The 15,603-nt window shown below is 49.9% G+C and overlaps 5 protein-coding genes across 11 annotated transcripts in view; 1 reads left to right on the top strand and 4 right to left on the bottom strand.

The window, feature by feature from the left end:
* TERG_03164 (uncharacterized protein) overlaps positions 1-220 on the bottom strand; it is a gene marked incomplete at both ends in the record, with an annotated part of 781 nt that extends 561 nt beyond the window's left edge. Inside the window, one exon of the mRNA XM_003236066.1 lies at positions 141-220. Within this exon, the coding sequence (XP_003236114.1) occupies positions 141-220 (80 nt within the window). The remainder of the gene's footprint in view (positions 1-140) is intronic.
* A 2,320-nt stretch (positions 221-2,540) lies between these two features.
* TERG_03163 (uncharacterized protein) lies at positions 2,541-7,045 on the top strand (the record flags this gene model as incomplete). 7 transcript variants are annotated; one of them, XM_003236065.2, is made up of 5 exons in its annotated part: positions 2,541-2,837; positions 2,988-6,326; positions 6,399-6,482; positions 6,545-6,930; positions 6,997-7,045. In XM_003236065.2, the coding sequence occupies 5 exons, from the start codon at positions 2,541-2,543 to the stop codon at positions 7,043-7,045; spliced, it is 4,155 nt and encodes a 1,384-aa protein (XP_003236113.2). The 7 variants fall into 7 exon arrangements, with proteins under 7 accessions (XP_003236113.2, XP_047605860.1, XP_047605861.1 ...); XM_047749525.1 differs by lacking the exon at positions 6,997-7,045 and having other exon boundaries at positions 2,598-2,837; positions 6,545-6,934; XM_047749526.1 differs by lacking the exon at positions 6,997-7,045 and having other exon boundaries at positions 2,598-2,837; positions 6,399-6,731.
* Positions 7,046-7,278: 233 nt separating this feature from the next.
* TERG_03162 (uncharacterized protein) lies at positions 7,279-8,614 on the bottom strand (the record flags this gene model as incomplete). Its single annotated transcript, XM_003236064.1, has 3 exons — positions 7,279-8,081; positions 8,338-8,499; positions 8,557-8,614. The coding sequence occupies 3 exons, from the start codon at positions 8,612-8,614 to the stop codon at positions 7,279-7,281; spliced, it is 1,023 nt and encodes a 340-aa protein (XP_003236112.1).
* Positions 8,615-8,965: 351 nt separating this feature from the next.
* Positions 8,966-9,763, bottom strand: TERG_03161 (uncharacterized protein; the record flags this gene model as incomplete). Its single annotated transcript, XM_047748036.1, has 1 exon — positions 8,966-9,763. One exon carries the CDS (start codon positions 9,761-9,763, stop codon positions 8,966-8,968), a length of 798 nt encoding a protein of 265 aa, XP_047604010.1.
* A 1,806-nt stretch (positions 9,764-11,569) lies between these two features.
* On the bottom strand, positions 11,570-14,190 carry TERG_03160 (uncharacterized protein). The gene has a single exon (XM_047748035.1). It carries the CDS (start codon positions 13,853-13,855, stop codon positions 13,418-13,420), a length of 438 nt encoding a protein of 145 aa, XP_047604009.1. The 5' UTR covers positions 13,856-14,190; the 3' UTR covers positions 11,570-13,417.
* Positions 14,191-15,603: the final 1,413 nt, after the last annotated feature.

Genomic DNA, 15,603 nt, shown 5'->3' with positions numbered 1-15,603 from the left:
TTTTATGGTATTTTATTGTGCCATTAATCTTGACAAGAAAATATCTATTTTCCGTCCACCAAAGAAGTATACCCCAATTAATATAAATCCTACAGGATGGTTAACATACATGTCCTGCCATTAAGGATAGTGATACTCACCATTCTTCGCCGTCAGACCGTTCAACTCGTCCCTTGCTCTTTGTGGCAGAGTGGGCCGAGGGAGGAGCAGTACTACTCATAGTTTGGATCTTTGACTGGACGGGCTGTCTTGAAAACTAACGGTAAAAAGATAGCAGGTCTAGTTTTGGTAGGGAGGTATCTGATGGACTGACAGTATAGATGAACAGGAAAGATGGATGAGAAAGTAGATTATAAGGCTCGGGTCTATTCATATATTTATGGGAATAGCATGTCATCATTTCAAGTGTCTACGTCGATTACGTCGTCTACTTGGATTTGCCCCTTAGTCGATGATGCCAGCCGCAACTCTATCTAGCCGTTCGACCACCAAACGTAAAACCTTCTTCCCCATTATTGGCCCTATACCTTTTCAGACCAAGGAAGGGAAAAATAGTAGCATCAGTAGAAGAGTGCCATGATAAGGTTAAGCTATATGCTACGTAGGAACCGATTAATGAAGGCTGCTACCAATGCCAGTCTGTATCTCACCTTCCCCTATTGTTCTCCCTCGTATTCCCTTTGATTGCAGAAAGGCGTTGGACGTATCTTTGGTATAGTAATAAGGAGGAAAAGCACAGGGAAGAGAGAAGGATTTAGGCGGTGGTTTTTTGTTTATGAAAAACATGGCGTTATCCGATTATCGACCCGTAGAGTCGACGCTGGTGACTTCTTCTTGGCATTGCAAGTCGCCATCAGCAACATGAGCCGCAACTGCACTCCGTACTCAGGCATTTACCAGTCTCTCATCTTCTCGGTCCCTCATATTCTTCCTTTTTCCCCTGTCCGGGTACGTTTATATCTGATACTGCTTAAGACGCAGCAGTAGATAAATAAAAAATTAATGGATTGACGTCTGGATAAACTTGGCGGTGCGGCGTTGATCTTCCGTTAAAGTGGGACCAGATGGGTCGTTAGTCAGCTCAATTGAGCAAGGATAAGGGGCAGGGTGGATGGAAGGTCTAGGAGGTCTACCGCGGGTGAAGTGGTAAACATTCCTCTGGTAAGGACTAACTAAGAGATCAGAACATAAACAAGTATGACGATGGTCATTCAGCTTAAGGACCCAGAAGGATTAATACTGAGTCTTCAATATATTCCTTTTGTAGATTTCTTTTCAGGTAAGCAGGTTGTAGAAAGAAGCAAAAGGGGATAAAATATACTGATGATCCTTGTTGGCTGGCCTAATCTGTATCTTTAAACTTTTCCGAGTATGACTTCTTACTTCCCAAGTCCAATCGCAATATCACCCCCCTTCTTCTGATATCTGAGTAGAACTGTTCTGTTATTTTCATAGTACCTATTGCATGCAGTTGGAACTCACTCTCTCTATATGTAATGTGACTACCTATTGTAAAATGAACATGCCAACCTTAAGGTAAAGGATCATATAGAGTCAACACCAAGGTCAACACCACTATTGGTATCAGCATCACCATCAACAACAGTTACGCCGATTATATCGGTGACAGTCCTTCCATTATAAACTCCAAAAGTAATCTGCAGACCTTGAGATCCTCCCAGGCTTTTGCTTATCTTCCGCTGCATGCAATGATATCCGTTGCTTCACTCTTTCCTCTTCGGGACGAGGACTATTGCTTATATAATATACTTATCTCATCTCTGAGTCATCCATTAGTCATCCATTAGTCATGTACTGTCACTGGTTATTGTAACTTACGATACCGTAACAAAACCACCAAAAGTCAAAAAAATAGAAGTAAAAAAAAAAAAAAAAAACTTCTTTTTTTTTTCCGCACAAGAAGACGACGACGAAGTTCGACGTTCGACTTCAACTTCAACTTGCAACCACCAACAACAACTATCAACAGTCCACAAAACCAACGAAGAAACACCCGGAAGCGCTTCAGAACCCCCTGTTGCGCCTCTTTCCTTCTTTCCAGGAAACAGGGCGCTCCGCGGTCTCGCTCAGCGTCCTTTTTGCCCGCCTGTCTGACCGTGGTCTACTCGTCTTTCTCTTATACTTCTTACAGGCAGGGCTCTTCTGCGGTGAGTGGCAGCGCTCGTTATCCCTGTGCTGTCGCTATGTCATCTGTGGCCCTCTCGATCTTTGCGCCGTCTCCCAGTGGCTCTTTTTTGCGCCGGAGTTGCCGCCTCTGCATGGGCGCTGGAAAGTCGGGCTCTTGCCGCACTGGACCCTCCGCTCCCTCCCCCCATCACCATCAATATCTATCCCTTATCTTCCCCTATTAGCACTGCTGAAAACTGCTGTGAGAGGCCCAGCTAACAGATCTAGTCGCAGCATCTCGAGTTGGAGCTGGAATCTCTTGAGATCCTCTGTTCACCTCGACCTTCCCACATCTCACCTGCGACGCCGCTACGAACCCCCTACACAATACAGCCCAACAACTGCCCTGTTTAATGACATCTGTCTCCCGGCCTAACCTCCGCTTCGGCGCGGTCGAAGGCTCTCCTAGGATGGGACCGCCTGCCGTCCCAGCTAACCAGCAACAGCAGCCACAGCAAGCACAGCAGCAGCAACAACCACAGGCCTCGTCCCTTGGTGTAGGCCCTTCAAGCAACTCGCGGGGCCCTTCGCCGCATGCTTCTCCTTCTCCCATTCCACAGCCCTTGGCCAGCGGTGGTCGTCCCCCGTCGTCACTCCAGGGCTCAGGGAATAACTTGAATTTCATAGCTGATATGGACCAAAATGACCAGGTTGGTTTTTTTTTTTTCTTTTTTTTTCTTTTTTACCCTTTTCATTTTATTTTTATTTTTTTTTCTACCTTTTTTGATATATAAGAAAAAAAATATAATATATATATATATATATATATATATATATAAAACTGCATTAACACTTAATAGCGAAACATGAGGCCAAACCACCAGCCTTATAGGCCGCATCCCAATGCTCGAGGCGGTCCAAACATGAATCCTCGATACAACAATACCCAGCAACGACCATACAATGGCTATCCAAACCCTCCTCATCAGCACCGGCATCAAAACCATCACCAGCACCAACACCAACACCAGCATCAGCATCAGCACCAGCACCAACACCAGCACCAGCAGCCCGGATCGAGCCCCGCGCTCTCCCACACGAACCCGGCTACTCCTCAGATGGCTCCCGTGCCCCTGACAAATCCGCAGATGCAGGCCCAGCAGTATGGTGCTTATCCGCAGCCCATGGCAGCTCAACAAGTAAATCAGCATCCTTTCCCTCCTCCTTCCTCTTCTGCCAAGTTTCACGGCAAACGCCGCTCTTCTTATCAAAAAAAGCACTATTCTTCCTCACATTATACACCTGCTCCTCCCTATTTTCACTACCCCCATCACAATGCCCCGATTCCTCTTCCTGCTCCACCGTTACCACCACCTCCTCCTCCCCAATTGACCAATCAATCATATCAGCCCCCTTCTTATGACCCTCCATCTCTCCCTTCTCAACCACTACCACTTCCTACTCCTTCACCAATTTCTACACTGGAGCGACAGCCACACGAAGAGCAGCAGCAACCTCCTTCTCACATATCCCTCTCGCCAGAAAGTGGCAATTTTGAACATCTTCTAACAAAATTCAAATCTCAGGGCTACCCTCCTTACGATAACAATGCCTACTATTACCCTGGCCAATACGGCATGCAGCCCATGCCCATGGTCCCCTCGTCTCCCCGAAACACTTACGGAATCCCCCAACAGCCTTATATGCCCGGCCACTATGCAGCTCAGCCACACCAGATGCCCCAGGGTGTACCAATCGCCAGATCTTCCTCTCAGTTATCTGCTACTGACCGGCCTGGCAGCAGCCTGAGCCAGGTCCCTCCAGCTCCTGGCCCGGGCGGTCCAGGACACCACCACACAAATAGCCGTAGCAACAACAATGGAAGCCCCGTCAACCAGTCCCCGTTCGTTGTCCCAAAGAAGCACAGCCCTCTGATCATCCGTGACCCCAGCAGCGGCTCCGTCGTAAAGCCGTCAAGCTCGCCTGCTCGTGGATCCGCTTCTCCTGCTAAGCCGGGTGTTACACCTACTTCCACCCCGCCACCTCGCACCGCCAGCCGCGGAGAACCAGATGCTACCGATGCCAAGTCCCAAACCGGAGAGGAAAAGAAGCAGAGCTTCCAGAATGCTGTTGTTCAGAGTCTTCGGGAGAAGGAAGCTGCTGCTTCCAAGGCCGAGGAAAAGACTGCTGCCGAAAAGCCCGCCTCCAAGCCAGAAGCGACCCCTGCCCCAGCTCCCGCTCCCGCTCAAGCTCAAGCTGAAGCTCCAGCCCCAGAGCCAGTTCCAGCTGCTACTACCACTCCGGCAAAGGAAGAAGAGAAGAAGGAGAAGCCGGTCGTAAATGAGCCCGCCAAGGCCGTTGAGGAGGACGAAATCGATTATGATGCTATTGAGAGGGAAATGGCTGAGATTGAAGCCCGAGAAGCCGCCGCTGAAAAGGCCTACCAAGAAAAGAAGGCCAAGGAGAAGGCCGAAGCAGCCCTCAAGGAAAAAGAGAGAGCTGCCGCTGAGGAGGAGGCGCTCAAGAAAGCTGAGCGCGAAGCTGAGGCTGCTGAGGAAGCACGTATCAAGAAACTCGAGTCCGGCGAGAACGAGGCAGACAGAAAGGAGCGCGAATCTCTCTTTGCCTCGCTTAGAGGCAAATCAGCTACCCCAGCAGAGAGCCCAGCTGTTGCGACTCCCGAGAGCGGCGCCGCAACTCCAGTCTCTGATACCTCCATGGGACCACCACAGAAACTTCTAGCCGGTGGTGTTGGAAAGCGTGAAAAACCAGCCTCTCTCAAGCTCGAGACAAACAAGCAGGTTGAACCACCACAGCCTAGCGCTGCTATGAAATCTCTGCACTCCGCCCGATTTCTCGCAGATCCAAGCAATGTCTCTTACCCACCCTCAATTGTTTCTCCCAACCCAGCACTTAACAGCAACGCCCCCGCAGACCGCAAGTTCAAATACAACAAGGAATTCTTGCTGCAGTTCCAGAACGTTTTCAAGGAGAAGCCCTCCGTCGACTGGGATGCCCGCGTCCGCGAGACTGTTGGCGATGGATCCGCTGATTCTGCCCGTACCCCCGTACGCACTCCTGGCCCTCGATCGGGTGCTAGCCGTGGCCCTGCCCAGGGCCCCATGATGGGCCACTTCAACCAGCCTGTACGGACACAAACACTACCCCCTGGCTCCGATCGGTTCCCCGTCATGAACGCGCCCCGAGGCTCGTCCAAGGGCGGCAACCCATTCGGCCAATTCGGTCCTCTCAACCCCATGGGTGCCCGATCTGCTTCTGCTGCTGGCTCGCAGCTTGGTGGCTCCCGTAACCCAAGCCACAGAGGTGCTCGCACTGGAAGCAGACAGCAGAAGAAGAAGGAAGAGGAATTGAGCAAGACAATGCCTCTGACTGCCAATGCCGACATCAAGCCTCTTAACACTTCCACCACCGGCTGGAAACCACGCAGCATAGGCCAGAAGGGACCCACCCTCGCTCCAGACGGCCATCTACCGCCTGATGTTGTACAGGGTAAGGTCAAGAGTAACTTGAACAAGATGACACCCGAAAACTTCGACAAGATATCCGGCCAAATCCTCGACATTGTTGCTCAATCCAAGGACGAATCTGATGGCCGCACCCTCCGACAAGTCATCCAGCTCACTTTTGAAAAGGCTACTGACGAAGCCCACTGGGCATCCATGTACGCCAAGTTCTGCATGCGTATGCACGAGAGCATGAGCCCCGAAATCAAGGACGAGAATATCCGCGATCGCAACGGCACAATAGTAGCCGGAGGCAGCTTGTTCCGCAAATACCTACTTAATCGTTGTCAAGAAGAGTTCGAGCGAGGTTGGAAAGTCAACATGCCCGAGAAACCCGAGGGTGTCACCGAAGAAGTTGCTATGATGTCCGATGAATACTACAAGGCTGCGGCTGCCAAGCGACGTGGTCTGGGTCTAGTCAAGTTCATTGGTGAGCTGTTCAAGCTGGGCATGTTGACGGAACGAATTATGCATGATTGTGTTAAGAGACTAGTCGATTATGACGGTGTACCTGATGAGGCCGAGGTAGAGAGTTTGGCCAGTTTGTTGAGAACTATTGGTGCTAGTTTGGATAGCTCTGAGAAGGGCCATGCGATGATGGATGCATACTTCGCCCGTATCAAGTTGATGATGGATACAACCGAATTGCAAAGCAGACATCGCTTCATGCTTATGGTACGTCCATTCTCCCTCTTTTATCATACATGTCAAATTCTGGTCTGCTGAGTACTAATTTGATAACTATAGGACGTTATTGATCTACGGAAAGCCAACTGGATATCAAAGGATGCTGACAAGGGTCCCAAGACTATCGCTGAGATCAGAGAAGATGTATGCCCCCTTCTGGTTCCCTTAACGTACTTTTATATATGTTTGTATGCTAACTTTTGCAGGCTGCCCGCGCTCAACAAGAACAAGAAGCCGAAAGAGCCCGCCAACAAGCCAGCAGAGGCGGTGGCGGTGGTAGTGGCCGCATGCACCTTGGCCGTGGTGACGCCCGTAACTTCAGCGGTTACGGCGCCCAAGTACCCCCACCAGATTACTCCAACAAAGTCGGTAGCGATGATCTACGTCGTCTAAAGACAGGCAGAAACACAAACCAGCCTGCTTCCTTCAGTCCATCTGGCCTGCTTGGCTCGAGGAGCGGAAGCGGACGAAGAAATCTAGGACCTGGAGGAAATCTTGTGCGAGGTGGCGAGGATAGCGGCGCAAGCAGCCGGACTGGAACACCGCCAGCCGGAAAGGAGAAGAAAGATGAGTCTTCTCAGAATGCATTCGGGTGAGTGCAACATACCTTCTACTACGGAACGCATATGCGCACGATGCTAACAGATTTGATTGATAGTGCCTTAGCAGCTCTGGACGCAGGCGATTCCTTAGCAACTTCCCCATAGCCGTACTTAGACCTTTCCGTTGCAGTCTCAAAACAAATATGAATGCATCATATCATTTTCACAAAATTCGAGCCCGTCGTACTAATTTTAATCTCCTTCCGCCTTCACCGCCACGCCATCACTACCTCCCTCGGCTTCTTCTCTCCCGTTTACTTCTCACGTTTACTTCGCCCCTGCATGTCATGTTCCATCCTCTTTTTGTCATATCACTGTCTCGTCCCGTTCTTGTCTATCTAGTTTCCGCCTTTCAAAAGCAATATATGCACCGTATACCCCGTTCCAGAAGCCAGAGTAGACCCAACGACTTCATTTTTCACCCTCCATACCCGAAACTCCTGCAAGGCTTCTCTCATCCACCCCTCAAACACCTCATGAGACCGCAACTGCTGGCCAACCACGCACAGCGTAGGTCTCTCGGGCCGTTCCTCGCCCACTGACGGGCGCAAGCGACATATATCAGCACACGTCGCCACGAACGGGGCAATTAATGCATCGTTGTATATACAATCGCATGCAACCAGTAGGTCGAAGCCGGGGTCATCTTCAGCAACGTCAGTGCCGATCGAACGTTTCAGCATATCAGGCGAATCCAACTCCCAATCCAACGGGACGAATTTGATTTTCTCCGGCACTCCAGCGCCGCTATAGTCGCCGGAACCGCTTTCATCATCTCCTCGGCGAGCAGGGCTGTTTCGCCGTTCACGCTCTGGCCGGGGGTGATGATGGTGATGGTGATGTTTACCACCCTTTCGCTCAATCCTTTTGCCAGACCTATTGCCCGTTGAACCTGCATATGAAGACGGAGAACCCATCTTCCCATTCGTATGCAGGTTCTCATTGAATAGCTTCCGAACATACTCTTGATCAGTCGCAGCGTAACACCCTACCTTCGGTCCAAGGGATATCGCCAGCACCGCTGAAGTACCGCACCCCAGCTCGACGACAGCCGATTCCGAGTTCAAAACGGATGACTTCCAAAGGGGGTTGTCCTTCTTGCAGAGCCATTCTGCCAGTTTGGGAGTAACTTGCCAGAGAACTATTCCTGTTATCAGTATTTTCCTTTTTCATTTTCTTTCCTCTTTCTTTGCTTTCTAATTCAGTTCAGTTCAGCTCAGTTAGGTTGTGTGTTTGTTCGTTTAGTTGTAGTTTTTTTCCTCCATGTGTTTTGTAACCGTGTCATGTTAGGTAGTGAAAAATTTGAACGGGTATTTCGCTAATGATTGCTCGAACATCCCATGCCAACCAACCACTGGATAGATGTAACGGTAATAGATATATGGACGTGTACGTACCGGCGCCTGTAGTTCCGCCTGTTCTCTTCGAGGATAAAATGGTTGGCGATTGGCGGATGGTTAACTCCTCTCCGCCAACGGTGAGCTCGACAGTGTTTGAACGAGGATCAACAAAGCCCAAGTTACTCGAGGGTATAGGGTGTGAGAATTGGATAAAAGCATCTAAGACGGTCAGATAATGCAAAGAAGGTGCCATTTGACTGATTTATGCATAGCTACCGTCTTCTGCGTCTTCAACCTCGTGTCCAATGCTACCCAGCAGACCGAGGAGGTCCATGACGAACGAATGTGGCGTATTGTCAGCTGCTGGCGATTGTACCTGACATGTAGATGTTTCTCTCGCTTAGAATCTGATCAAATGGCATGTCTGCGTCTGTTGAGATGTGTCTGGAGCACTGGATGGTGTCAGTGTAGTTGCTAAGTCGTTTTGGCTGGGTTATCCAGCTTTTTTCTCTAGGGCGGAAAAGTCGCTAACTACTAGCTAAAAGTATAAAATGTGATAATGGAATATGGAAAATATGAGAATTCATAAAATATATGTTCATTCGTTTATTCATTCAAAAGCTATGTACATGTCTGAATATTCTATATAATATCAAGACGAAGAAGAAAAGATCAGGCTATTAATTTACCAGCGGTAACGGGCTGGTGGGCCGTTGTATCGGAGGGAGTACACACCACGCTCAATGCTGTTGAGGAGGATGTATCCGCTCTTGAAGTATGGGTAGGTGCTCCAGCTGCCGTGGAAAGAGACCTCTCCGTTCATGTGGTCATCCTCGGGGTGGCAGTCGAAGAAACCGGCTTCCTTGAACTGAGAGCCATCGGGCTTTCGGTCAATGGAGCTGACGTCGACGATGCGGAGACCAGAGCCGTAGTTGGACTGGTAGGTTAGGCCGTTGAGAACATACTGGTTGTGGTCAATGGACTGGGCAGGGGACTGGTAGAAGCCGGTGTACTTGGGCTTAGCGAGCTGCTTGATGTCGAAGATGTAGGTGGTGGTATGGTTCTTGCCAAGGGCAGTGCCGTCCTTCTCGTCGAGCTCGTCGTCGAGGAGCAGGTAGGTCATCTTCTTGGGGTCGGCGAGCCAGCCCTGATGGGTGTAGGCAGAGCCCTGGTATGGGGTCTTGGAAATGATCTTGGGGTTCTGCTTATCGGTAACATCGTAGATGGTGAGGGAGTCTTCATTGTAGCCGAAGCAGATTTCCTTGCCCTTGTACTGCTGATCGGGACCAGTGTAGATGACGCATTGAGCTGGATGTATATTAGTATGGTTCGGCTCAATGATATGCCTTGGATCACAACTCACCATCATGAACGTATCCGTCCGCGTTGGCGCAGCCACGGGAAGTTGGCTTGCTTGGGTCAGAAACATCGACCATGAACAGACCGCCGGCACACTCGGTCTTTCTGCCGGTTCCAACGGCATAGATCATCTTAGTCGCCTCGTGGTGGACGATGTTGTGGGAGCTGCCGAAGCCGCTGAAGAAAGCGGTCATGTCATCCTTGATGGAGAAGGTCTTTGGCTCCTTGAGATCGAGCAGCTATATGCCTCATTAGCAACTTACTATCGACTACCAGGAATCCGAAAATCTAGCTTACCTTGCGCATGTCAAAGACTTGGAGACCGTGGTCACGAGACTCGGCTCCAATGTAGACGTATCCGTCAATGACCTTCATGTCACGCCAGATACTGGACACAGTCTGAGTCGGCAGTCGGCCCTTATACTCAAGTCTTCCATCCTTGAGAACCTCAACGAAAGCAGTTCCATCGGTCTGACCGATGGCACCGAATTCACGGCCGTCCCTCGAGGTCCAACCTGTTACCTAGTCAGTATTTGGCCTTCCGGCTAACGCATTGCGTATTGAGGCAACACTTGACTTACCCCAGACATCGTTACCCTCACGAGTAGTGCTGCCCATTTCCTGGTGGGTAAGGAAACCGTGCTGGTCAACCTTGTTGCAGGAATATTCTCCAGACTTGCCGTGTCTGCAAGGAACAAACTTGTTGGTAGAGTTGCCATATCGTCCAGGAGCGAACATTCCCTTAGCTCTGTACTCTTCACGCTCAGAGACCTTCATGGACATCAGTCTGTTCATGGCAAACTCATTGGCGGCAGAGGCCAGGCCAGCTGCAGCAAGCAGCGAGACAGAAACGGAGAACTTCATCTTGATCGACAGCAAACAACTCTTGAGGTGGAGATGATGATGAGTTAGAGGGGATGGAGGAGAGAAAGGGAAATATTTCTAAAAGATGCCAAAGGCGGATGGCCATCTTTATAGTAACGATTGTCGTAGGACGCTCTCCCGTCAATCCCGTCAGTCCCGTCTCATCTCCGTGGTTAACAAGATACGGTGGTATACACCAGTCCCACAGAAAAGCAAAGTTAATATAGAATTATTCTATTTTGATTCCTTGCTTGTGCTCTCCAGCTTGTTATCTCGACGTTGCAAGGAATATCCCCGAGGCCCATGAGCTTTGCTAGGGTCCTGCTGGCTGCAACGTCAAGACACTATGCAAAGGCAAAGGCAAACTCCAGAGAGGGTAAAAACGTAATTCCCCAGGTTACAGCACGAGCGTGGTGACAAGTCTGACATGTCAAGATACAAACTGCTTAGCAGACCTTTGCCATCTGATCACGACGTCGAGCCTTAGACCCGCACGTAGCCGTGATGGTGTGCTTTAGTTGGTCACGCCGAAATGTTTCAGCATCCATTGGAAGAAGAAACGAAGGACTGACTAACACTTTGAGGACCTTCACAGAAGCGATAGAATCTGGGGTATCAATGATGGTAGAACAGGGAGCGAAGGCGGATGGAAAACAGCGAAAGTGCACTGCGGAAAGCTAAGCGATGGAAATGTTCCATGCCAAGTTATCTTTTGCCAGGATGTGAGAGTTCACAGGCCCTTCTGCTTTACGAGATACCCCATCTCAGCCGTTGTTCGCCATACATATCTGCTGTTCGGAAAATCTGACTTTGGCTGCGTGCCTAGTGCTCGTCCTCTCGTGCCCCTAGACAAAAAGGAGTATCGGACTGGCTTGCTGCCTGCCAAGTCAACATCTCCATTTTCTGGGGGAGGAGAGGAGGTCATACTCCGGAGTTTGCGAGCCAAGTGGAGAATTCTAATCTCGTTACGAGCGGTCAAAGATATTGCTATGTTTGAAGCTTCCGGGAAAATATTGGAGGCCCTTGGATTTGATTCATGTTGCCTCCCGCGGCTGACTCTGGGGACTAAGTTAGTTATCCCTTGGTCCGGCCTGCCCTGAAATTGGCATTGATTCGAGTCACTCTAGCTTTTGCGCGGTGTCCAGATAGACGCACCCCGCATGTGAAATACTTTGAGCTTTTTCGTATATATAAGCAAGTATTCTGCCTGGAACAGAGAGTTATACTTTAAGCTGCGAGGCTAATGTCGCAGATCCCCTCTCCCAACGATGACTGGTGGCTGGACGGGATGGATAAAAGTGGGCATTTTTAACTTTCGTTTCTTCCTGTGTCTTGAGATCACACTCTGTGTTGACCTCCTTGAACGAGCCTAGTGTGGCAACGATAATCGCCATTATTTCGTGGGCTGCAGTGCAGGTCCAAATTTCTTAGGACTTCGCGATGTGGTCAAGGCGATGCTCAAGGATTGGAAACGAAGCATTTCGATCGACGTTGGAGATCCCAGGGAGAACCCAGATGGCTGGGATGAAATTTGATACTTAAGGTATAAGGCAACTGTCCAATCATGCATGGAAGTTGTTCAGGTAGTTTCTTTCCGGTTCTCTGCGTTTGCGTTCTCTATCATCGCACGGGTGGCTTGGAGCCACACTGAGCCTTCTTGCATTGACAGACCCCCTCTTTTCCCCCTTTCGCAGGTACGGGTTGTCAGAGTTAGACGCTAGTCGACTAGTATGGGGGGTTAGTGTGGTTTACCCCTGGTTTCCACGAAAAGAGACTCATCTTGGGGGTTGTTGGTGAAGAGAGGCTGTGTGGAGGCTGCGGAGATACTTGCCTGGAAGAGTAGATGGCGTCTTGAGAGAGGAAACCCTTCCCCCAGAGACCAAGGATACGGATACCGTTTAAGTCTGCAGCCGTACTGTGCCCAACAGGTTCTCACTGCAGAACCGGGGAAGCTGGTCACGTTTGACGTCGTAGGCCAGATTGAAATTGTTTGCATTCCGATATCCATTCCGATAAGTGTTGAAGAATATATTAACTGATAGAAAACTAATCCTGCGATAAGACAAGTGCGATAGTCATGGTTGATTAAATGGTTGGTGCCATCCACGGTGGCATGGCCCACTTTGCTGACGATTCAGGGCCTTCTATACGGCTTTCAGCTTCTTGACTAGACCTTAATACGTTAGCTGGATTTGTATAAAGACGGAGATGTTGATATCGTCATTTAAGAATGGCGCTGTGATTTATAAATGCGGTCGCTTGATTCGGACCACTGTGCATGTGTTGCAAGTCTAGGACAGTCTTGCCGAAGTCTTGATATCGTTCAGTCGAGGATAATTCATGCATGATTCACGTAAGAAATGGGGTTTGCATCTAGGGTTTGCAGGCATATCCCTGAGGTCGCGAGCCCCTCACCTGACCAAGTGAGGAAGGGTTTTCTAAAAAGAGCAAGCATCCAGGCCTGGGCATCTACGAGCCCGATCCTGGGGAAAGGATGCCGAGAAGCCGGATAGGAAGAGGTTCGGGAGAAGGCCTTGCACACCCATTCCTGAAGTAATAAAATTACTTGACTCCATATCAATAACTAGAAGATTGGTCCCGTAAGCCTTTTTTGGCCAGTGAAAGTAAACATGAAGAGTATAATAAAGAGAAAGGTAAGAGGTGAAGAGATATTGATTAGCAATATTGCTAATCCCCAGGTCGGGTCCATCCCCGCACTCGTATGTCAGTAGGCCCGTTGGATAATCCTGGCAAGTAAGGCAGTCCAGGATACAACATGACTAGCTGGCTGTAAGTGTTAATAACAGGGTAAAGTAATAACCGAATAGTTATAGACTCCCTGCTACTACGCTAGCTATGTCATCATGTCCACGGACGAAGGAAAAAAGAGGAGGAAAGGAAGAAAGAAGGTATCCTAGATTAGAAAAGAGCCACGGAAAACCGGAGAAACGGACAACAAACCAGGGAAGCCAGAGGAAGAGCGAGGAATGAAGAGCCGTGTTAATTGGGCATGCCGCACTCCTCGCAGCTGCATGGGGGGCAGTCGCCCAACTCTGTGCCGCAACTCCAGCAATCCGGCAATGCTCCGCAACCAGGGGAAGGCGAGCGTGGAATAGCAGCCTCCAGTTGCTGCTGTTGTTCTTGCTGGTGTTTCTTCTGGCTGCCTTGGTATGTAGTAGTTGTAGATGCGGCCGGCCGTGATATCTTCTCTAGCTGTGTCGGCTTGACTGGTTCTCTCTTCGCCTTGAGAACCTTGAACTTGGCCGTGGCTGTCACCTTTGAAAGGCGGTTCAAAGATACCGGCTCCAGAGCAGACTTGACACCGACATCGGTGTGACGGCCTTGTTTGCATAGGGTATTTAAATTTTCTTTAGTCGTCTTTGGCTGAGCTGCCTTTGTAGGTGTTGCGGTCTGGTGTGCTGGCGGCATCTTGGAAGCGCGTATACTGGTCTTCCTCAGGCTCCGTCCTGGCTCTGGCTGTCCTGCTGGATGTCACTGCACTGAGATATGTCCTTTTAAAGGGTCCTCTGTAGGGTATCTTGAACGCTCTTTTATGCTGTCGAACCTGGTGGGAAGTTCCTCGTTCCTCTCTGCAGTCAGCTCAGCCAACCTACCTCGACGTCATCTTCTCTTCAACCCTTGGCTAGTGAAATGACCGTGACAAACAAGCAGGTTTTGCGTATTTACTTCACTCCTATCTCCTCCGCCTGCGTCTTCGTCTTCGTCTTCGTCTTTGACGTCGCGAGTTTGTGTTTTTATAGAGAAAAATCAAGGAAAAAAGAAAAAAAAAAATATTATAAATATTTTGCTCACGCTGGCTATCCCAAAGAGGAAATAAGCAACTACATCGACGATTTAGAGAGAAAACACGCAGCAGCGACGATAAAAGACGATGAAGATGATGAAGTTGATGAAGTTGATGAAGATGAAGAAGACAATGCAGAGGTGACAGAGGACGTTGAAGCTGGGGATGGCGGAAAGGGCGAAGAATAAGCTGCCTCCCCCAACGCTGTCACTGACGCTGACTATGAGTTACTCTACAGCAAGATCACTGCCAAACCGACGAGATCGAGACGTGCCTGGCAGTGACACGCCGGAACGCCTGTCGTGACGGACTGGTTAGTGAGACACGAGCTGCCGAGGATGCAGCACAAGATCGGATCTATCACTGGCAGCCAGATCTGCGGCAAGCTTCCTAGTTGACCAACAGAATAACATACGATGCTTCACTTGAACACTCCATAAAGAGTCATGATGTTCAATCAATAACACTCGCCATGTTGCTTTGCCTTTTTGCCAGCCTGGATGAGTTGCTCTTTGATATAGCAACGCCACGAACTGCTAGCCGTGTTGGCCCGAACTATATACAACTGCTCCGGGGTAGAGTAGTCCGCCTGGCCGTCGGCCAAGTCGCTGCCTGCGAACCCAAGGACCTTGGAGTTCCCGACTGATTGGCTACAAATAGCCGACTGGGACCAAAGAGGTAGAGCAAGCGGTTGATGGCTCGCTCAACGGCCTGTCTGGGTGCAAATAAACCGGGTGCTAGTCCTGGCAGAGGCGGACGCCAGGGCGGGAGAACCAGCGAACCCTGAGCTGGACTGGCCGGATTAGCAGGAAGTCTCTCTGCTGTCCTTTTGCGGGAGAAGGGGTCCATGTTTGCTTTTGCTGGCTGTTTGGAGGGAAACGGGGAAGCAAAGTGACTGGCCGTCCGCTGGCTTTGCCAAAGCGATAGAGCGCCATGATAGACCTGATAGAACGGGAGCAGAGACAACTAGAGCAAACGGGCTGAGTCTGTCTCTTTCTTCTCTATATATTTAGCTGTCTCCTTTTACTCCGTACTGTGTTCTTTTTCTCTGATGCATCCATCCCGCCCGTTGCTTGCCAGTAGTTTAGTGGCTTTTAAACTCGCCTGGCAAGAAAAACCCATCTCCATCTGCATCTCCACCCAGGGGGGCTCCTCTTCTCCTCCTCCCAACAACCTCAACAAAGTCAACCAGCTAGCTCGGTTCGTTACCTGCTCGACTACGGAGCACTTGGCCGGTGAAGACGCAGCAGACGACGCCATCGATCATCACTGCTAACCAGTCGCCGGAACAAAGA

This window comes from Trichophyton rubrum (assembly GCF_000151425.1).
Source record: "Trichophyton rubrum CBS 118892 genomic scaffold supercont2.3, whole genome shotgun sequence".
NCBI classification, from domain to species: domain Eukaryota; kingdom Fungi; phylum Ascomycota; class Eurotiomycetes; order Onygenales; family Arthrodermataceae; genus Trichophyton; species Trichophyton rubrum.
This window is presented reverse-complemented; position numbering and strand designations above follow the sequence as displayed.

What these genes read in the sequence shown, in the direction of transcription:
- TERG_03160 (XM_047748035.1), bottom strand. Translation starts at nt 13,855, where the DNA reads ATGCAAACAAGGCCGTCACACCGATGTCGGTGTCAAGTCTGCTCTGGA.